This window comes from Pristiophorus japonicus, chromosome 2 (genome assembly GCF_044704955.1).
Source record: "Pristiophorus japonicus isolate sPriJap1 chromosome 2, sPriJap1.hap1, whole genome shotgun sequence".
Lineage (NCBI taxonomy): Eukaryota > Metazoa > Chordata > Chondrichthyes > Pristiophoridae > Pristiophorus > Pristiophorus japonicus.
The window spans coordinates 287193272-287216537 of record NC_091978.1 but is presented as its reverse complement, the minus strand read 5'-3'; the positions used below and the strand labels follow the sequence as shown (position 1 = coordinate 287216537).

Here is a 23266-nt window from a genome sequence, read left to right as displayed (position 1 = left end):
TCCACCGTATTGCTACCAGTTTGGTTAGCCCAATCTATATGTAGATTAAAATCACCCTTGATAACTGCTGTAACTTTATTGCGCGCATCTCTAATTTCCTGTTTGATGCCATCCCCAACCTCACTAGTACTGTTTGGTGGTCTGTACACAACTCCCACTAGTGTTTTCTGCCCTTTGGTGTTCCGCAGCTCTACTCATACAGGTTCCACATCATCCAAGCTAATGTCCTTCCTTACTATTGCGTTAATCTCCTCTTTAACCAGCAACGCTACCTCACCTCCTTTTCCTTTCTGTCTATCCTTCCTGAATATTGAATACCTCTGGATGTTAAGTTCTCAGCCTTGGTCACACTGGAGCCACGTCTCCGAAAACACTCCCCCTAGGACATCGGTTCCGGTCCTGCCCAGGTGCAGACCGTCCGGTTTGTACTGGTTCCACCTCCCCCAGAACCGGTTCCAATGTGCCAGGAATTTGAATCCCTCCCTCTTGCACGTATTCATCTCAACTATCCTGCTATTTCTACTCTGACTAGCACGTGGCACTGGTAGCAATCCTGAGATTACTACCTTTGAGGTCCTGCTTTTTAATTTAACTCCTAGCTCCCTAAATTCAGCTTGTAGGACCTCATCCCGTTTTTTACCTATATCGTTGGTACCTATATGCACCACGACAACTGGCTGTTCACTCTCCCCCCTCCAGAATGCCTCAGAATGCTCCGAGACATCCTTGACACTTGCACCAGGGAGAAAACATACCATGCTGGAGTCTCAATTGCGGCCGCAGAAACGCCTATCTATTATCCTTACAATAGAATTCCCTACCACTAGAAGTGTCCCTGATTTTCCACATAGCACAGGAGAAGCATGGCACGGGTCTGGGCTCTCCTGCCACGACTTAACCCTTAAATTAACCAGTGCCAAAGGTTTCCTTCTGATAAGAAAAGAAAAAGAAAAAGATAAAATACTCACCAATCCACCAGCCAATCACTTACCCGCTAGGCTATGACCACCTTTCTGTCTGCTCTTTGCCTGCTACAATTCTATATCACTTACAATTCCCCCCTCATGGCCCTTGGCTATATGCCCAAGATAGGCCATTTCCCAATTAATTCCTCATGGGTGAGCTTCCAGGGTTGTCTTTTCGCTTGGTTAGCGCTACTTCCCGAGGTGCAGGACCCACCTGTTGGCTTTCCCATCAAGGTTATACTAAGTAAGTCCTTTCTGCCGGACTGTCTATATTCCCTTTATTCAATGTTTTAACTATAGTACGGGCTAGGGCCTGCCTATTACGTCGGTTACACCTTTTTACAGGATAATACTAGCAAGATGAGTTCCCTTGCACTACAACCAGTACATCGAGTCCAGCATAGTCTTTTCGAGCCAACATTTTCTCGGTGTTCGAATTATGCCCCGCCTTGGGTATCCTCTGTTTCTTCCATCTTTCCTCCACTTAGGGTCTTCTCTATTCTGCCAAATTTCTGCCCTGCCTGGCGTATCCTCTGTTTCTTCTATCTTTCCTCCACCTGGGGTCTTCTCTATGTTGTCGAATGGTGTCCAACTCAGTCGAGTTTTTTCCTCTTTCAGTTCGAGTATCGGTTTTCCTTGCAGCCAGATGGCCTTCGCATAACCTTCTCGGGTAATGTCCATCATCGATGTTTTCCTCCTTTAGTTCAGGGGTTATAATAAACCCGTTTATACCTGTCTTATCAAGCGGAGTAAAGCAGAAGTCAGTATCCATAATGGTGCATAAGGTGTTCCTTTCTTCATTTCAGTTGCCGTGGTGCTCACACATCAATCTCCATTTCCTCGTGGAACAGCAATAATTTCGTAGTCCTGTGTTGGGCGGTGATACTCAAGGTGCATCCGTCCACTTGGTCATATCCACAGTCATCTTTGATCATTCGGAAGTGGATCTCGACATAAAGTAACTTGGTTATTTTTATAACTATTATCTATGCTGAGACTCTTAGTACTGTTGTTCTCTTCAGTTACATTTCTGGATTGTCATGGTACCACATGTGAGTTTCTCCTACATTTCTCTCCAACAATCCCTGTAAGGGCGTCAACTCGATCATCTATCGGGCCCAAGTTTCGGATGTCCTCCCAGAATGGCGCATTCCAAGAGGCACACCTATTTTTTAGAATTAAAAAAGCGGCTAAAACTTACCTCGCGATTCTCCGAGTCCAGCAGGCCTGTGTCAGTCAACGCAGCGCAATACAAGCAGCTGGGGGTGGAGCTACAGCCCTGCACCAAAAGAGTAGCTCCTGGCCCTCCAAGCGTGTCCTGTCTCCGAGCGACCCTATCCCTGGCTGAAGGGACGTCGCCCCTATCCCGGGCCGAGTGGCCTGCCTGCCCTTATCTCCTCGGCGGCGGGGCCCTGCCTAAACACCTCCTCGGCGGCAGGGCCTGCCCGAACTCCTCCCCGGTGGCAGGCTCCGCCTGAGGAGCACCTCTTCGGCGGAGGGCCCTGTCCAAGTAGCACCTCTTCGGCGGCAGGGCCCGCCCGAGCACCTCTTCAGCGGCGGGGCCCACCCGACCAGCTCTTCGGCCGGCTGTTGGAGGGCTCCCGGTGATGCAGTAGGTGAGTAGAAACTTTAAATTTTTTATTTATTGATTGATTTTTTTTTTGATTGATTGATTTATTGGATGATTTATTGATTTATTTATCATTTATTATTGATTATGGCTCTTTATTGGTAAAAGAGAAGTGTTTAATGCTTTGGATGCCTCATCTGCCCATGCATTTCCCTGTTGATGTTGATCAGTAATTTTTATGTGCGCTTTGACCTTTATTATCGCACTCTTGGGGTAGGAAGGAAGCTTCCACTAATTTTTCAACAATATCCTTATGTTTTATTGTCCCTCCTCCTGAAAGTCATGTATCTCCGTCTACTCCAGGCTATCATATAATCATGCACTACTCCAAAAGCATACCGACTGTCTGTATAGATGTTTACTCTATTTCCCTTAGCCATCCTCAGAGCCTCGGTGAGAGCCAGCAATTCAGCCACTTGAGCCTTCCAGCCGTCCTTCCCTTCTAACCTGTCCTCTGCTATCTACCACGGCCCATCCCGTCCGTGGTGTCCCGTTGATATAGCGCCGAGACCCATCTACATATAGATCCATGTCTGCCTCCTCAAGCCTGACTACTTCCCTCATCTTCTCCTGTCAGACTACACTGATGCTCCATTCCCTGCGTAATGATCCATCCTGCAGGGTTGTTACAGTTGTCTTTTACTGTTACCGTCCCGTTCGGGGGGGAAAAAGCATTGCTTCCCACCTAGTCTTTTACATAGAAACATAGAAACATAGAAAATAGGTGCAGGAGCAGGCCATTCAGCCCTTCTAGCCTGCACCGCCATTCAATGAGTTCATGGCTGAACATGAAACTTCAGTACCCCCTTCCTGCTTTCTCGCCATAACCCTTGATCCCCCGAGTAGTAAGGACTTCATCTAACTCCCTTTTGAATATATTTAGTGAATTGGCCTCAACTACTTTCTGTGGTAGAGAATTCCACAGGTTCACCACTCTCTGGGTGAAGAAGTTTCTCCTCATCTCGGTCCTAAATGGCTTACCCCTTATCCTCAGACTGTGACCCCTGGTTCTGGACTTCCCCAACATTGGGAACATTCTTTCTGCATCTAACCTGTCTAAACCCGTCAGAATTTTAAACGTTTCTATGAGGTCCCCTCTCATTCTTCTGAACTCCAGTGAATACAAGCCCAATTGATCCAATCTTTCTTGATAGGTCAGTCCCGCCATCCCGGGAATCAGTCTGGTGAACCTTCGCTGCACTCCCTCAATAGCAAGAATGTCCTTCCTCAAGTTAGGAGACCAAAACTGTACACAATACTCCAGGTGTGGCCTCACCAAGGCCCTGTACAACTGTAGCAACACCTCCCTGCCCCTGTATTCAAATCCCCTCGCTATGAAGGCCAACATGCCATTTGCTTTCTTAACCGCCTGCTGTACCTGCATGCCAACCTTCAATGACTGATGTACCATGACACCCAGGTCTCGTTGCACCTTCCCTTTTCCTAATCTGTCACCATTCAGATAATAGTCTGTCTCTCTGTTTTTACCACCAAAGTGGATAACCTCACATTTATCCACATTACACTTCATCTGCCATGCATGTCGGATACCGGTTTTAGCCTTCCTGTGTTAAGCAATTCTACTAAGGTATGCTGGGTATGTGTCCCGACATTACAATGCCCCTGGCCTATGTCTGTCCCCATGTAATGATCTTTACTGTGGTGGATATAGATGTGAAAGGGCCTTGTAATGTCAGGTAATCCCAGGGCTGGAGCAGTTGTGAGAGCTTGTTTTTTCTGCAATGGTTGAATAGCCCTAGTACCTGCCTGACCCCTTTCATGGTTCCAGGCCTGGGCACTGATCGAATTGCTTCCTTTCTGTCCTCAGGCATCTGTCTCTTCCCTTGTGATGTTATGTATCCTAGATATATTACTTCGCTCCTTCCCACCTGCACCTTCCTAGGATTTATTTTTAATCCCGCACTCTGTAGAGCTCCTAGCACTGTAGTTAAAGCTATTACGTGTTGTTGTTCTGTACTGGAGGCAATAAGGATATCATCGACATACTGCAAAAGGATGCTCCCTTCTTTGCCTGTTGGGGGCCTCTCCTTCCTGCGCCTCCTCCCTTATTGCAGCTAAAACATATCAGGGGAGCTGCGCGGGGGTGTATCTCCTCCCCCTTCATCTCTGCTGCTACTGTCGCTGCTGCTATTTTTTCTATCTTCTCCCTTTGTTCTGACTTTAACTCCTCTACATGTTCGCCCCACTCCAAAGTTTCATCCTACACTCTAAATCCCAACTTAATTATCTTTTGATGGGCTTCTCCTAGACTACCTTTAAACATCCCGTGCTTGAGGAATTCCAATTTTTGCATTTTTTGCTACGGCTGTGCACTGCACTATCCATCCGCTCCCGTCTTTTATCTCTTCCAGCTTATTTATCTTAGCTTCTAACTCTTGAATTTGTTTTGTTTGAGTATCTATACTTATTCTGACTATCCCATCATTTCCTCTGTCTGTCAGGTGAGTTTTCTGGCTGCCATTCCTTGCTTTTTAATTTCTTTTATTAAGAAACTCAAATTAATAATGTCAAGTATAAAACAGCTGTCAATGGAAAGGGTTAACTCCTTTGCAGGTTTTTAAGAAGGCCTGACGTTATTACGTGATTTCGCGTAATTTTTTTTAAACCTTTCCTGATATCAGAATTTTTTCCCCCAAGTCTTTGTGCCTTCAAAACTTGCTTAAAAATTAGGAATCCGTTAAAACAGCAGAAATCATTCGTAAAGCTATGTACTGGAACTGTGGCTTATTTATCTTTGCTCTATAAATCATATTCAAAACAATCAGGGAAACTGCCACACTTTTTACATTTTCACACAAGCTATATACATTCCAGAATTTTGTTTTTTTAAGGTCCCATTCACTGAGCAAATCTTGTGTTTTATTTCTCTCGGCACAAAAGCTAAAACTTCCATGCCGGTTCCATCTTTTTTAAAAAATTGTCCTCAGCAACATTTTCTAATTCCCAGTTTTTTTTTCCCCTTCCTTTGCTGAATTCGCATAGCTTAGATCTTTTCCCCTCGTTATTTTCAAACCCCTCTCCTGCTTATTTAGACTGTTCGGGACTTTTCCTCGATAAGCACTGTCCATTTTGAAAAGGTTTTCAAACCCGAAATTTAAATCTCTTTTACTGCAGTGAAACTTTCTCATAATTTAAAATCATTATCAACATAGAGTGTCTTTTATCTAACAAACATTTTACACAGAGGGCTTGTGTCTCCTTAAATTAGTTAATAAGACAATCGCAAACACTTTTTCCCAATTAGACATTCAATTTGCTTTGTTTTTAGCAGTCTAGCTTCAAGGTTGCATTTTTATCTTTTGATAAAAACAAGCTGTATTTTGTGAATTTAGTGTTTTTTCCAGCACTTATTCAACAGTCAAGAAAGCTTCCATGCGAACACTTTCACTTAAAGACAGACATTCGCACCAAATTTTCATTCAAAACAGTTTATTCTATGTTTTTTTCAGCAACTTAATGCATGCCATTTTATTTTTCGTCTTTCCTGCGAGCATTTATACCTGGGACCCTTTTGGTCCATATCTTGGTCTTCATTTTATCCCACTGGCCAGTTTTCCTAAACATCCTGCGGTCCCACCCCATTTTTAGGTTGTATTCCTTTTTTTTCAGGCAATAAACCTATTTTCATCCTTCCATGGTTCGCTATAAACTTTGTTCTACAGATTACCCCCTTCTAGTTCTTTATACATTACCTCCTTCCCAGTCGATGCTACATCGATGCAGATGGTACAAAAAACATACTCACTGCCATTGCTAGCTGTCACATCATCCAGGTCGGAGGGTTTGCACCCTGCTTGCAGCGCCAATTATTCAGGTAAAAGGAAGGCTTCTCTCCCTCGGGCGGACTACCTGATATAAGTAATCGACACCTCGCCCATTATCCTCCGTATAACGACCACAGAATCAAACAAACAAAACCTTCAGTTTAGCCGGCTTTATTTCGAGCAAATTCAAGGGAAACATAGAAACATAGAAACATCGAAAATAGGTGCAGGAGCAGGCCATTCAGCCCTTCTAGCCTGCACCGCCATTCAATGAGTTCATGGCTGAACATGAAACTTCAGTACCCCCTTCCTGCTTTCTCGCCATACCCCTTGATCCCCCGAGTAGTAAGGACTTCATCTAACTCCCTTTTGAATATATTTAGTGAATTGGCCTCAACTACTTTCTGTGGTAGAAAATTCCACAGGTTCACCACTCTCTGGGTGAAGAAGTTTCTCCTCATCTCGGTCCTAAATGGCTTACCCCTTATCCTTAGACTGTGACCCCTGGTTCTGGACTTCCCCAACATTGGGAACATTCTTCCTGCATCCAACCTGTCCAAACCCGTCAAAATTTTAAACGTTTCTACGAGGTCCCCTCTCACTCTTCTGAACTCCAGTGAATACAAGCCCAGTTGATCCAGTCTTTCTTGATAGGTCAGTCCCACCATCCCGGGAATCAGTCTGGTGAACCTTCACTGCACTCCCTCAATAGCAAGAATGTCCTTCCTCAAGTTAGGAGACCAAAACTGTACACAATACTCCAGGTGTGGCCTCACCAAGGCCCTATACAACTGTAGCAACACCTCCCTGCCCCTGTACTCAAATCCCCTCGCTATGAAGGCCAACATGCCATTTGCTTTCTTAACCGCCTGCTGTACCTGCATGCCAACCTTCAATGACTGATGTACCATGACACCCAGGTCTCGCTGCACCTTCCCCCTTCCTAATCTGTCACCATTCAGATAATAGTCTGTCTCTCTGTTTTTAACCACCAAAGTGGATAACCTCACATTTATCCACATTATACTTCATCTGCCACGCATTTGCCCACTCACCTAACCTATCCAAGTCACTCTGCAGCCTCATAGCATCCTCCTCGCAGCTCACACTGCCACCCAACTTAGTGTCATCCGCAAATTTGGAGATACTACATTTAATCCCCTCGTCTAAATCATTAATGTACAATGTAAACAGCTGGGGCCCCAGCACAGAACCTTGCGGTACCCCACTAGTCACTGACTGCCATTCTGAAAAGTAACCATTTACTCCTACTCTTTGCTTCCTGTCTGACAACCAGTTCTCAATCCACGTCAGCACACTACCCCCAATCCCATGTGCTTTAACTTTGCACATTAATCTCCTGTGTGGGACCTTGTTGAAAGCCTTCTGAAAGTCCAAATATACCACATCAACTGGTTCTCCTTTGTCCACTTTACTGGAAACATCCTCAAAAAATTCCAGAAGATTTGTCAAGCATGATCTCCCTTTCACAAATCCATGCTGACTTGGACCTATCATGTCACCATTTTCCAAATGCGCTGCTATGACATCCTTAATAATTGATTCCATCATTTTACCCACTACTGAGGTCAGGCTGACCGGTCTGTAATTCCCTGCTTTCTCTCTCCCTCCTTTTTTAAAAAGTGGGGTTACATTGGCTACCCTCCACTCGATAGGGACTGATCCAGAGTCAATGGAATGTTGGAAAATGACTGTCAATGCATCCGCTATTTCCAAGGCCACCTCCTTAAGTACTCTGGGATGCAGTCCATCAGGCCCTGGGGGTTCAATCGTGGAACCTTCAAAATACAAGAGGTTTCAAGTATAATTTATACAGGTTTTGGAGAGGAACTACCCTCCTACAAAATCATCGATAGGTCTATTACTATCAGCGGAGTTGCATTGATTTGTCGACTCTTATCAGACTAGCTCTGAATGGTGCATGCAATTGTCCATCTCCCATCATATGTTAATTGTGTTGTTCCATGATTTGCACTTTGCCACAGACTGTATGATGCCTGAAGTAACTGTTCCCAAAATACTGGCTTTCTTATCTCTTCCTCAAAGACTTCTAATCAAAATTGTAACTGCTGACTTCGGCTGTTTTCTTAAGTGCTACTAAGGTTAACCATACAGTTTTAATGTGTTTTAAGTGCGCTATACCTACATAAGCAAGTGTTACATACATAGACAATTATTCCTCAGACCCTCCTTATACTGATTAATTAACTACCTTCAGCATTGTGTAATGACCACCTATCTGTCTGCTCTTTGCCTGCTACAATTCAAAATCCCTTACAGAACAGAGCTCACTTGGAAAAGACAGGGCTCACCCTCGTGGGTTGAGACCTTCTACCACCTCCCAAACAAGTTCCTGACCTACTCCCTTCCTCAGTTCGTGACCTACTCCCCACCCAACCCCCACCCCACCCAAGTTCATGACCTCCCCTATTCCCCGCCCAAGTTCCTGACCTACTCTCTCCTCCCCGCAACCCCCCGTCCCCCCACCCCCCAGCCAGGTTCCTGACCTTCTCCCCCTGACCAAGTTCCTCCCCCGCCCCGGATTTATAACCTTCTCCGCCTCCCAACATGTTCCTGACCTACGCCCCCACCAACCGCCGCCCCCTCTCCGATTTGCTCTCCTCCACTCTCTCCCTCAGATTTTCTCTCTCTCCCCACCCCCCACTCTCCCTCCAATGCCTCTCTCTATCCGATCCCCTCTCTCTATCTCCCCCCTCTCCTTCCAATTGGTTCCTCTCTCCCCCACTCTGTCCCTCCAATTCCTTCTCTTCCCCCTTCCGATTCCCTCTCTTCCCCCCCACTCTCCCTCCCCTTTCGAACCTCTCTTCTCCCTTCCCCCAGCCAGCACAGATCCAGTGACGGGCCTTCTCCCACGGAGCTGAACAAAATGTGGCCCGCACTGCACTGCAGGCACAACGGTGGGGTGCTGCGCGCACGCGGCCTCGGTAACAGCGCGCATGAGCAGAAGGGGATCAGGTGCACATGTGCAAAAAGGAGTGGGGCCGACCATGCGTATGCGCAGAAGGACACAAAAATGTTCATGCAGATAATCACTTTGGATTATAACGTAGGGAAACGTGAAGTTATTTAATTTGGAGGATGAATAGAAAAACAGAATATTTATTAAATGGTGAGAAATTATTCAATGTTGGTGATCAGAGAGATTTAGGTGTCCTCGTACAGGGAACACAGAGTTAGCAAGCAGGTGCAGCAAGTAATTAAGAAGGCAAGTGGCATGTTGTCCTTTATTGCAAGGGGGTTGGACTACAAGAGTCTGGAAGTCTAATGACAATTGTACAGGGCATTGGTGAGACCACAGCTGAAGTACTGTGCATAGTTTTGGTCTCCTTATCTGAAGAAGGACACACTGCCATAGAGGCATTGCAATGAAGGTTCACTAGATTGATCCCTGGGATGGGAGGGTTGTCCTAGGAGGAGAGATTGAGTCAATTTGGCCTATACACTCTGGAGTTTTGGAAGAATGAGAGGTGAGCTCATTGAAATATGTAAGATACTGAGGTGGATTGGTAGGGTAGATGCTGAAATGTTGTTCCCCTGGCTGGAGAGTCTAGAGCTCGGGGGCACAGTATCAGGATAAAGGGTCGGCTACTTAAGACTGAGATGAGGAGGAATTTCTTCACTCAGAGGGTTGTGATTCTTTGGAATTCTTACCCCAAAGAGCTCTGAATGCTGAGTCGTTGATTATATTCAAGGTTGAGATAGATAGATTTTTGGACTCTAGGGGAATCAAGGGATATAGATGGGAATCAGGCGGGAAAGTGGAACTGAGGTCGAAAATCAGCCATGATCTTATTGAATGGTGGAGCAGGCTCGAGGGGCTGTATGGCCTACTCCTGCTCCTAATTCTTATGTTCTTATATCAGATAAAATCCATGTGCTTCCCAGCTTCCAGCTTCTTCATATGGACTGCATATTACATTGGAAAGTCAAAAGCCTTAAAAAATCAATGAAAGTAATGTAAGTGGGTGTCTCGGAGCCTTACAAGTGATCTCAGATCAAGCCTACAAGTTTTGCATGAAAGTAGAATCCTGCCTGTTCCTTTTGGATTACTCTACAAACCTTCAGAATATCTAATACTTGCCATAACAAGCTAAAGAACCCCTTTAAGAAACACTCATGTCCAAAAAATGCCTTGGTAGTTTTCAGGCTCATTAGGATCCTCCTTTTCATGTGTACAAACCAAATATTCTCTGCAATACAGAGTATGCATGCTTCAAACAGAATTCTACTCACCAGCTTTATCTTGAACTGGCTCATTAGAAACATAGAAACATAGAAAATAGGTGCAGGAGTATGCCATTCGGCCCTTCAAGCTTGTACCACCATTCAATAAGATCATGGCTGATCATTCACCTCAGTACCCCTTTCCTGCTTTCTCTCCATATCCCTAGATCCCTTTAGCGGTAAGGGCCATATCTAACTCCCTCTTGAATATATCCAATGAACTGGCATCAATAACTCTCTGCAGTAGGGAATTCCACAGGTTAACAACTATCTGAGTGAAGAAGTTTTTCCTCATCTCAGTCCTAAATGGCCTACCCCTTATCCTTAGACTATGTCCCCTGGTTCTGGACTTCCCCAACATCGGGAACATTCTTCCTGCATCTAACCTGTCCTGTCCCGTCAGAATTTTATATGTTTCTATGAGATCCCCTCTCATCCTTCTAAACTCCAGTGAATACAGGCCCAGTCGAGCCAGTCTCTCTTCATATGTCAGTCCTGCCATCCCAGCAATCAGTCTGGTGAAGCTTTGCTGCACTCCCTTAATAGCAAGAACGTCCTTCCTCAGATTAGGAGACAAAAACTGAACACAATATTCCAGGTGAGGCCTCACCAAGGCCCTGTACAACTGCAGTAAGATCTCCCTGCTCCTGTACTCAAATCCCCTAGCTATGAAGGCCAACATACCATTTGCCTTCTTCACCATCTGCTGTACCTGCATGGCAACTTTCAATGACTGATGTATTATGACACCCAGGTCTCGTTGCACCTTCCCTTTTCCTAATCTGCCACCATTCAGATATTCTGCCTTTGTGTTTTTGCCACCAAAGTGAATAACCTCACATTTATCTACATTATACTGCATTTGCCCACTCACCTAATCTGTCCAAGTCAGCCTGCAGCCTCTTAGCGTGCTCCTCACAGCTCACACCGCCACCCAGCTTAGAGTCATCTGCAAACTTGGAGATATTACACTCAATTCCTTCATCCAAATCATTGATGTATATTGTAAATAGCTGGGGTCCCAGCACTGAGCCCTGCGGCACCCCACTAGTCACTGCCTGTCATTCTGAAAAGGACCCATTAATCCCGACTCTCTGCTTCCTGTCTGTCAACCAGTTCTCTATCCACGTCAGTACATTACCCCCAATACCATGTGCTTTAATTTTGCACACCAATCTCTTGTGTGGGACTTTGTCAAAAGCCTTTTGAAAGTCCAAATACACCACATCCATTGGTTCTTACTTATCCACGCTGCTAGTTACATCCTCAAAAAATTCCAGAAGATTTGTCAAGCATGATTTCCTTTTCATAAATCCATGCTGACTTGGACCGATCCCGACACTGCTTTCCAAATGCGCTGCTATTTCATCTTTAATAATTGATTCCAACATTTTCCCCACTACTGATGTCAGGCTAACCGGTCTATAATTCCGCGTTTTCTCTCTCCCTCCTTTTTTAAATAGTGGCGTTACATTAGCTACCCTCCAATCCATAGGAACTGATCCAGAGTCGATAGACCGTTGGAAAATGATCACCAATGCATTCACTTTTTCTAGGGCCACTTCCTTAAGTATTCTGGGATGCAGACTATCAGGCCCCGGGGATATATCGGCCTTCAATCCCATCAATTTCCCCAACACAATTTCCCGCCTAATAAGGATTTCCTTCAGTTCCTCCTTCTCACTAGACCCCCGGTCTCCTAGTATTTCCGGAAGGTTATTTGTGTCTTCCTTCGTGAAGTTAGAAGCAATGTATTTGTTCAACTGGTCTGCCATTTCTTTGTTGCCCATTATAAATTCACCTGAATCTGACTGCAAAGGACCTAAGTTTGTCTTCACTCTCTTTATCTCTTCACATATCTATAGAAGGTTGAGATGGTGCGGTGCTTTGCGCTCCCGGGTTGACCGTCTCAGTTCGATTCCAGCCTTGGGTAAGTGTGCGGGGTCTGTTTGGCTGATGGCTGGATGACTGACTTGATGGGGGGGTGGCAGTGGCCATGTGAGGAATTGCAAGTCCATTTTTATTGAACAGGTCTGTGATGGAATTTCCGGGTTCACTGATGACCCTTGAGTCCTCTGAAGATTGCTGGTAGGTTGGTTGGTCGTCGATGGTTTCTTTGTCCGACTGTTCTGGCTCGTCTGTGTGCCTCAGCTTTGGCTGATCTTTTGCAGTCAGTTTTTATATTCCCAGCAAGCTTCCTCTCATACTCTATTTTCCCCCTCCTAATTAAACCCTTTGTCCTCCTCTGCTGGATTCTAAATTTATCCCAGTCCTCATGTTTGCTGCTTTTTCTGGCCAATTTATATGCCTCTTCCTTGGATTTAACACTATCCTTAATTTCCCTTGTTAGTCACGGTTGAGTCACCTTCCCCGTTTTATTTTTACACCAGACAGGGATGTACAATTATTGAAGTTCATCCATGTGATCTTTAAATGTTTGCCTATCCACCATCAATCCTTTAAGTATCATTCGCCAGTCTATTCTAGCCAAATCACGTCTCATACCATCGAAGTTACCTTTCCTCAAGTTCAGGACCCTAGTCTCTAAATTAACTGAGTCATTCTACATCTTAATAAAGAATTCTACCATATTATGGTCACTCTTCCCCAAGGAGCCTCACACAACAAGATTGCTAATTAGTCCTTTCTCATTACACATCACCCAGTCTAGGATGGCCAGCTCTCTAGTTGGTTCCTCGACATATTGGTCTAGAAAACCATCCCTAATACACTCCAGGAAATCCCCCTCTACTGTATTGCTACCAGTTTGGTTAACCCAATCTATATGTCGATTAAAGTCGCCCATGATAACTGCTGTACCTTTATTGTTTGATGCTGTCCCCAACCTCACTGCTACTATTTGGTGGTCTGTACACAACTCCCTCTAGCATTTTCTGCCCTTTGGTATTCCGCAGCTCCATCCATACAGATTCCACATCATCCAAGCTAATGTCCTTCCTTACTATTGCGTTAATTTCCTCTTTAACCAGCAACTCTACACTACCTCCTTTTCCTTTCTGTCTAACCTTCCTGAATGTTGAATACCCCTGGATGTTGAGTTCCCAGCCTTGGTCACCCTGGAGCCATGTCTCCGTGATGCCAATTACATCATATTCGTTAATTGCTGCCTGTGTAGTTAATTCGTCCACCTTATTACGAATACTTCTCGCACTGAGGCGCAGAGCCTTCAGGCTTGTCTTTTTAACACACTTTGCCTCTTCAGAATTTTGCTGTAATGTGGCCCTTTTTGATTTTTGCCTTGGGTTTCTCTGCCCTCCACTTTTACTTTTCTTCTTTCTATCTTTTGCTTCTGCCCCCATTCTACTTCCCTCTGTCCTCCTGCATAGATTCCCATCCCCCTGCTATATTAGTTTAACTCCTCCCCAACAGCACGAGCAAACACTTCCCCGAGGACACTGGTTTCAGTCCTGCCCAGGTGCAGACCGTCCGGTTTGTACTGGTCCCACCTCCCCCAGAACCGGTTCCAATGTCCCAGGAATTTGAATCCCTCCCTTCTGCACCAGTCCTCAAGCCACGTATTCATCTGAGCTATCCTGCGATTCCTACTCTGACTAGAACGTGGCACTGGTAGCAATCCTGAGATTACTACCTTTGAGGTCCTTCTATCTGTGCATCAACTCCACCAGATTTTATGAACTCCACACAGATGGGTCACTGCTTTGGCCTGTTGGATAAGACACTAATGCAATATGGTTCTCTTTCCAGCCCCATAGGATGCCCTCACAAGTTTGGTGGTTAGCACTGGACTTTTCATCATCGACATTAGTCCAAAGGAATCCTTCTGATCACAACTGGCAACGGAAACATTTTAATTTAATTGTATGATCTTGCAGATGAATGTAACCCAGTGATCTCATTCATCTCCTTAATGACTCTTCTGGTCTGAACAATTGCTGTATTATAATCTACCTTTATAGCTCTTGATCACTCCAAACAGACTTCAAGTACCCTTTAAAGGCCCTTTGCTTTTGCCTAACAACTTGGCTTCCCTTTTCAGTTAGCTTAACAGAATGCTACTTAGTTTCTAACAGGCTCTAACTTCAGATTGTTTATGACTTTAGTTGCAGAGGCAAGGAAATCATTGCCCAGATCATAAGAACATAAGAACAATAGATTGTAAATAGTTGGGGTCCCAGCACTGATCCCTGTGGCACCCCACTAGTTACTGGTTGCCAACCAGAGAATGAACCATTTATCCCGACTCTCTGTTTTCTGTTAGTTAGTCAATCCTCTATCCATGCGAATATATTACTCTCAACCCCGTGAACTTTTATCTTGTACAGTAACCTTTCATGTGGTACCTTGTCAAATGCCTTCTGGAAATCCAAATACACCACATCCACTGGTTCCCCTTCATCCACCCTGTTCGTTACATCCTCAAAGAATTCCAGCAAATTTGTCAAACATGACTTTCCCTTCATAAATCCATGTTACTACCATCAGCAGTCACACAAACCTGATCTCAGGTTTTGTGGCCAATGATATCCTTCTGTGTTGAGCACCTTGCCACTATCACTTGAAGCACAAATGCCAACAGCCACTACATCATCATTTATTGTGAGTATAAAACTTAGACCAAGACAGTTGTTCTCTCAAAGGTAACCAACCATCCAGCAACACTGAACACTTTGGAAAGCAAAGCACAGGCCAAGTTACTCACAACTACAAGAAAATTAAAATAAAATAGAAAGAAAACAAGATGGATCTCCCCTTTTATTTTAATTTCTTGCAGTTGTGAATAGCCTGGCACGTCCTTTGCTTTCAAAATACAGTTATCATACTAAGTAAACACCGATGACAATATAGATCAGAACATGAAGCAATTCATTCACAATGCATTTGTTGCGACTATTTCTACGAGTTTTAACATTGCTTGTCAGTGTAATAGGTTTACTTAGGTTCACTGGGCCACCAGCCTGGCACGCAAGAGGGTTGCCAGGCTGCTAGCCGAACCTGTGGGCATTATTGTCGGCCCGACCTGGCAGTCAACCAACAATAAAAAAATAACATGGAGTCGCCGGCAGCGCGACCTCCCCTTTAAGGGCTGGTGCTGGCGCCGCTCCCATGGGTCAATTCCGCACAGGGGTCAGAAAGGGGGTCGATGCTGGTCGGTAAGGGGTCGCACATGCCCGAAGTGGTGGGAAAACGGGCAATGCGGCAACCCGTTCCTGCAACTTCAGACGGGTCGGTTCATCCGTCTGCCCCCGGTCGGTAAGGCTCCTCCACTCCATTCCCGCCGGTAACGGAGCTTATAGAGGGGGTAATTTCGGCCCCTATAATTGTGCTTATTTGCGCAAGCAAAATTCTCTGATTGGCTCTCCATGGTCATATGACCTGATTGTTGATTGGTCCCCTTGGAGGATAAGACACATCCAGCAGTTTCCCTGGAATGTATAATTAGAATCACCCAGCCCAAGTTCTCAGTCAATTTGCAAAGTGAAATTCGAGCCATTCCGCTCCAGACGAAGTTCCTGCCCCTTCCCAGCCCAAGTTCCTGACACCCCCATCCCAAGTTCAAGTCCCCCCTTCCCAGCCCAAGTTCCTGACAGCCCCCCCATCACACGTTCATGATCCTGCCCCTGGCCCAGCCAAAGTTCCTGCCCTATCCCTGCCCAAGTTCCTGACAACCCCAGCCCAAATTCCTGCCCCATTCCTGTTCCATCCCAGCCCAAGTTTCTGATGTCCCAGCTTTTCATGTCACCCCCCCAACCCAAGTTCATGCCCCCCCAACCCAAGTTCATGCCCATCCCCGCCGAAGTTCCCGATACCCCCATCCCAAGTTCATCCCCACCCCCCAGCCCAGGTTCCTGCCCTATCCTAAGCCCAAGTTAGGGTTCCCTCCCTTCCCGTACCATAGATGGGGCATTGTGTGTGGGTCACGGATTGTTAACAGGTTTATTGGGTATGAAGTGAATAGTGACAGTGTTGTGAATTCCACATTTCATCCACTCCAATGATGCCCCTTGTCTCACACACACCGAGCATTCTGAGAAATCGGATGTGGGTGTAAAGGGGAGGGTTGGAAAAACGTGATCCATCTTCCGAGTCCCTCTCTCCGCTCCGATCTCCTCTGCCGCGTCCCCTCTCTCTCACTCTCCCCCCAGTGTCTCTCTACTCCACTTTCCCTCTCTCACACCTTTTCCCAATCTCTCTCTCTCTTCCAAGTCTCTCCAGTCTCTCTCTCTCCCTCCCGCAGCCCCTCTCCCTTCCCCCAACCTCCCACTGTCTCTTCCCCCCCGACTCTCTCAGTCTCTCTCTCCCCCCAGTCAGTCTCTCTCTCTCTCTCTCTCTCTCTCCTCTCCCCAGTCACTCTCTCTCTCCTCTCCCCAGTCTCTCTCTCTCTCCTCTCCCCAGCCTCTCTCTCTCTCTCCTCTCCTAAGTCTCTCTCCCTCCCTCTCTCCACTCCCCAGTCTCTCTCTCTCCACTCCCCAGTCTCTCTCTCTCCACTCCCCAGTCTCTCTCTCTCTCTCTTTCTCTCTCTCTCTCCTCTCCCCAGTCTCTCTCTCTCCTCTCCCCAGCCTCTCTCTCTCTCTCTCTCCTAAGTCTCTCTCCCTCCCTCTCTCCACTCCCCAGTCTCTCTCTCCACTCCCCAGTCTCTCTCTCTCTCTCTCCCCCCTCCCCCAGCTTCTCTCTCTCTCCCCGCTCCCCCAGCTTCTCTCTCCCCACTCCCCCAGCTTCTCTCTCTCTCCCCCCTCTGATGCTTTCTCTCTCACAGAAGGCAGCAAAAATGTTCTAATTGCGATATTCTAATCTAAAAGCTAGACACATGCGGTACAGCTCCAGCTCACAATACAGGGCCGACTTCCACTGTTGGGTTCAAGGAGTCTGCGCATGCGCGGGAGGATGGGGCCCGAGTCCAGGTGGCGGTGTAGGGGGCGGTGGTGCGCATGCGTAGGCGTCGGAGGCGGAGTCCAGAACGCGCAGACGCAAAAGGACGCTCAAAAAATTAGTGCAAATAATCACTGTCACAATATACGGTCCAGCTAACAGCATTACTGCCACCTGCTGGCAGAATTCTGTTCCAACAAGCTGCACACCACCAAGATTAACTTTGGCTTCCTTTATCAAAGGTTTTGCGGTGAGCTGACTCTATAGTTCATTTGTATGTTCAGATGGAACATAAAAGGTCCGGTGATACAATATGAAGAAGAGCAAGGATTTTCTCCCTGTGTCTGAAACAAATTTACTTTCCCAACCAGCACCATTGAAAACAGGTTAACCAATCATTCATCTAATTTGCTGTTTATGGGACATTACTGCACACAAATTGTCTGCCATGTTTACACTTCAATTAAATAATTAATTTTTTGTGAATCACTTTGGGATGTCCTGATGATGTGAAAGGTGCTATATAAGTGTAAGTGAACTTTATAGTGTAAAGCTCCAAACTTTGGTATAAAATTGCTAGATTCTGAATTACTGCAGATAATAGTGAAATATAAAACTATGGGCCCAAGTTTCCACATGATTTGCGCCTGATTTTTAGGAGCAACTGGTGGAGAACGGACTATCTTAGAAATCGCAATTCTCCACATTTTTTTTTCTGCAGTTCTAGTCAGGTAGAACAGTTCTACTTTGGAACAGAATTTTTTCTTCAAAAGTGGGCGTGTCCGGCCACTGACGCCTGATTTGAAAGTTTCCACAGTGAAAACGTACTCCAAACTAACTTAGAATGGAGCAAGTGAAGATTTTTGTAGAACTGAAAAAACCTGTTCTACACATTAAAAAATCAGGCGCAGATTACAAATTAGGCGTCCAGAACGAGGTGGGGGGGAGGGAAGTCATTAAATTCTACAATAAATCTTTATTTATACTTCTACAAATATTATACAAGTAAATCCAACCTGAATAAACATTTATAAGCAAAGAAAAGATTAAATAAACCATCTTCCTACCTGTGTGAAAGTGCTTCAGGCAGGGAGAATTCTGCAGCAAGCCTGAGACGCCCGTTCCTCCCGCGGGGGGGGGCGTCCGTTCTTCCCGCGGGAGGGGTAGGAGGCACCTGTTCTTTCCCGCGGGGGGGGGGGGGGGGGGGAGGGGGGGGAGGAGGTGCCCATTCTTTCCCGCGGGGGGGGGAGGAGGAGGAGGAGGAGGAGGAGGCACCCGTTCTTTCCGCGGGGGGGGGGGGGGGGGGGGAGGAGGTGCCCGTTCTTTCCCGGGGGGGGGGGGGGGGCACAGCGGCGCCCGTTCTTCCCGCCGGGGGGGGGGGGCATTCTTTCCCGCGGGGGAGGACAGTGAGAAGGCTGCAAGTGCTGATGTGCTAATGGCTAATGTGCTTTTATTTTAAAAATGTTCAAAAATTAAACAGCTACAAAGAACTACAAAAATGGCCGAGTGCCAATGTTTTTTTCACACTGAGCATGCGCGAATGCGCGAACGCTTCAACGTGCACGCGCAGCGTTGCCGGCAGGAAAAAAAATAATTTAAATAGTACCCGCCCCCTCCCACTTACAAAATCGGCGCGAGTGTAGGCTCCGCCCCCCTGGGCGCCGCGCCAGGCAGACAAGGAGCTGCAGAACGCTCCAGAATCGCGATTTATTTTTTTAGGCGCCGATTTAGGCGCGAAAAACGGGCGCCCAGCTCGGAGGGGCGCCCGTTTTCTATCGTGTGGAAACTTGGGCCCAATAGGTTTAAAACAAAAAATCATGACATGTTCTCTCTATGCTTGCCATCTCCCATCCCTCTACCAAGTGCAAGGCTCTCAGCTGTAATATTATCTTGGCAATAATAATACTCAGCCTCATCTCTTAACTTTTTACTATTAGCCTGGAAATTCTGACGTCCTGGGCCCATACGAACTTTCTACGGACCTGGGAAGGCATCGGAAAAGCCAGTTTTCAGCGCACAATGCGCATGCACTGAAAACCGGCTTTTCCGATCTGTCAAGCTGCAGCTTGACAGATCATAGACAGATCAGGAGCGAGGGCATTTGCACGGGCAAGATTGCAGGATTTACGCACATCTTGCCCAGCAAATGTTCTCAAAAATCTTGCGCCTGAAAACGCAGGCACATAGCCTACTTTTACAGGTGCAAGTGTTTAAAAACACACAAACACAATAAAATTAAATAACATAAAAACATTGTATTGTTAAAAACTCTGCCCACTAAGGTAAGTTTATTTTTAATCCGAATTACAAAACTTTAAAAAGAAATCGGAAATATATTGTTTTTCCCTAAGGTATTTATTAACTTCAATTAATTTCAATTATGTGAGGTCTGTTTTTTATTTCTTATTTGTGTGTGTTTGCTTTTTTTTCCCCATTAATAGCACTGAGAACTTGTAGATACGTGAGTCTCAGTGCTATTAATGGGAACCTGTGAACTACCTACCTGATGCTAAGCAGTCACACGTGACTGCATCTTCTGCGTGGGAACCCTCCGGATGGGAGCGAGCTTCGCAGAACAGGAAGAGAAGGCCTCCCCAATGGAATCCAGGGCGCCTCCTAGACTACCAGGTACTTTCGTAAAAATTCTCCGGTCGGAAGGCAATTGCCCACGGGAAGCCTCCGACTGGAATTTTCGGGCCATTGTGTTCTGTACTATATCATGGTAAAGTTACTGCATTAAAATGTGCAAAAATGCTTGTTCCCAATGACTGTTATAAAGGCAGAGTATACTTTACATGCACTCCCAACAAACTTTGTGCAAACTAGATAATTAATCCAGATAATTCTGGCTGACACCCGACTAAATTGCAGATAAATAAAAGTTACTTTATCAGAAAAGTTCGATATGACATACTACATAAATCAAACTATTGTCAATTATATCATATTCAAAAAGTAATACCATCAAAACATACCCACTTAACAGAAAAAGATTGTAAATAAGTACGAGACTGCCAGGGCTGAATATGGTATTGGAGCGTCAAAGCATTTCTAGTGTTCAAATATTAGAAGGTCACAATTGTGTAAAACACATACCCTAGGTGGTAGAAGAAGGTGTTGCCATGCATGTATCAAACTCTCCACAATTCCTTCACCAAACAGCCCAGCATCCACAGTCTCTGTGACAACAAGCGACACCCTGAGGACAAAATAGGAAAGCTTTGAAACTTATTTAGAAATTATAGGGGTCAAAATTCCTATCTTTGCTAATTTTATTGAATGTATTGACGTGAATATAAAGTGAAATTATGCCAGATTTTACTATGGTATACTTTTTCACGAAAATTAATGAAGCAGGAACTTCAGCCCATAGTTTATTAAGTTTATCTTAATATTAAAAATTATAATGTTTGATGACCTGTGTGAAGATTGTGATTATTAAACTGATGTTGTTTTCTACTTCATTAGTATGTTGCAAATCCATTAATCTAAAGCCAATTGCTCTGAGTGAAGTATTTATTTACAGCACTTGTTATATTTTAAATAACTTTTCTCAACATCTTTAACAGAAGAAAATTGTAAACATCTCTATATTGTAAATTTCTTTATATTGACTGAAGGTTTGTCTAAAACTAATGCTTTAGCCAAACACAAAGCACAAAAGCAAAAATGCATTTCAAACTGGTTAAAAATGTGATGAAGTACAAAAACACAAATTGAAAATTCAAAGCATATCCTGCAATCAAAAGAGCAATTCCCACTTCTAGAGTAGAAACCCTTTGCTGGATGCAGCTTTAACAAGCCATTCAACAAAGTTGAGGCACAAAGTTTATAATTGCAGTACTTCTCTGTAGGACTAGCAAACACAGTCATAAGCAGTTTCTCCTTTATGGCTTTTGGCTATAGGGTAAAGTTATAAATATAGAAGCATAGCTTTAAAAGAAAACATGTATCTAGCATATAACTATTTTTATTAGGTTGTGACAGAACGCACCTGCTGGAGAGATCTTTTGGTACTTCCATCTCCAATGATTTCATGTGCAGAATCTTAATCTCTCCTGCCATTTGGTTGGAAGCTACCACTTCACAGGCAAGTTCATACATAGTCTTGGACAACTCACAAGCATACACATGGGAAGCTCCAGCCTTTCTTGCAATCATGCTGAACGATAGCAAAAAAAAAAAGAAGAATGAGATTTTAAAGAGTGGAAAAAAAAAGCTAACAATTTTATTTGGTTCTCTTTAGTTTATCACCTGATGAAACTGTAGCATTTAACAAATGTTGTCCTTTCATATATTTCTTCAACGCCAATCTTGTGATTGACAATTAGGATCCCAGAAATTATTTCTTGTGGGTATGAAGATGCAGATTACATTTTTGTATGTTCCAAAGAATACTCTGTTTCCACCAATGCATTGATTCTGGACTTTTGTTTTTTCACTCCCTCCCACACCATTTTACAAGTAATTTTAATACCTGATTCGATCCTCCATCCCAGACTATTCTAACATTTTTATGCTTTTGCCAATCTTGAACCAGATGTTTAATCCTAGAGTAAAATGTGAACTTACATAATCATTCAATTGTCTTTTGCAGTAAGGAAGTAACAACTCTTGCAAGGTACTTACCTCAAAAAGCTCAGTTCAGATTGTAAACCAGTCTAAGGCGCAGCATGCCAATGCAGCAAGATTATTGGGGTACTTTTATCGGTTCGTTTTACCGGTGGGGACGCTTGTCATTATATATTATATTCTTAGGACGCGGACGATGCTGGAAAGGCCACATTTATTTCCCATCTCTAGTTACCCTGAGAAGGTGGTGGGCCTTCTCTTGCACCACTGCAGTCCTTATGGTGATGGTGCTCCCACGACGATGTTAGGTCGGGAATTCCAGGATATTGACCCAGCGACAAAGAAGGAACAACGACATAATACAGGAGATGGTCCGGGATATAAATCCTAGAGAATGTACTAAACCGGGTCACAATATAGGGGATGGTTCGAGATATAAACTTGGTGCACAAAGGATTGGTAGAGACAGATAGCACTAGAATAAGAAATAGTACAGTATTAGGTGGGGTCAGACTAAGAGAATACAAGAAGTTCTAAGATAGGTTTACAATGCATGTGTGTGAATGCACAAAGTGTGGTACCTAAGGTTGGGGAGCTGCAGGTGCACAAAGGCACATGGAAATATGATGGTGTGGCGATAATGGAGACCAGGCTCAAAAAAGGGCAAGATTGGGTATTAAATATTCCTGGATATAAGGTGTTTATGAAAGATAGGGAAGGAAAGAAAGGAGGTGGGGTGACAGTATTGAATATTACAGTGCTGGAGAGAGAGGATGTCCTGAAGGGGTCAAGGACAGAATTTATCTGGCTGGAGTTGAGAAACAATAGAGGTGCTTTTACACTATTAGGTGTAATCTATAGGCCCTCCAACTAGTGGGAAGGATATAGAGGAGCAACTTTGCAGGGAAATTACAGAGAGGTGCAAGAACTACATAGTGATAATGGGGGACTTCAACTATCCTAATATAGACCGGGATAGTAATAATGTAAAGGGCAGAGAGGGGGAAGAATTTCTGAAGTGTGTTCAGGAGAACTTTCTTGATTGGTATGTTTCCAGCCCAATGAGGAAAGAGGCATTGCTGGATCTGGTTCTGGGAAATGAGGTGGGTCAAGTAGAGCAAGTGTCAGTGGGGAAAAATTTCAGGAACAGTAATCACAGTATCATGAGGTATGGACTCGGTATGGAGAAAGACAGGGAG

The 23266-nt window shown here is 44.9% G+C and overlaps 1 protein-coding gene across 2 annotated transcripts in view; it reads right to left on the bottom strand.

Annotated features, from left to right (window-relative positions):
- prmt9 (protein arginine methyltransferase 9) overlaps positions 1–23266 on the bottom strand; it is a 130263-nt gene that overhangs the window by 61018 nt on the left and 45979 nt on the right. For both annotated transcript variants that reach the window (XR_011590810.1, XM_070871504.1), the window contains exons 4-5: positions 21490–21657; positions 20592–20694 (exon numbers count right to left, since the gene is read on the bottom strand). Coding sequence is in view for 1 of the 2 variants with exons in the window: in XM_070871504.1 (XP_070727605.1) it covers positions 20592–20694; positions 21490–21657 (271 nt within the window). In the remaining variant the exon portion in view is untranslated. The remainder of the gene's footprint in view (positions 1–20591; positions 20695–21489; positions 21658–23266) is intronic.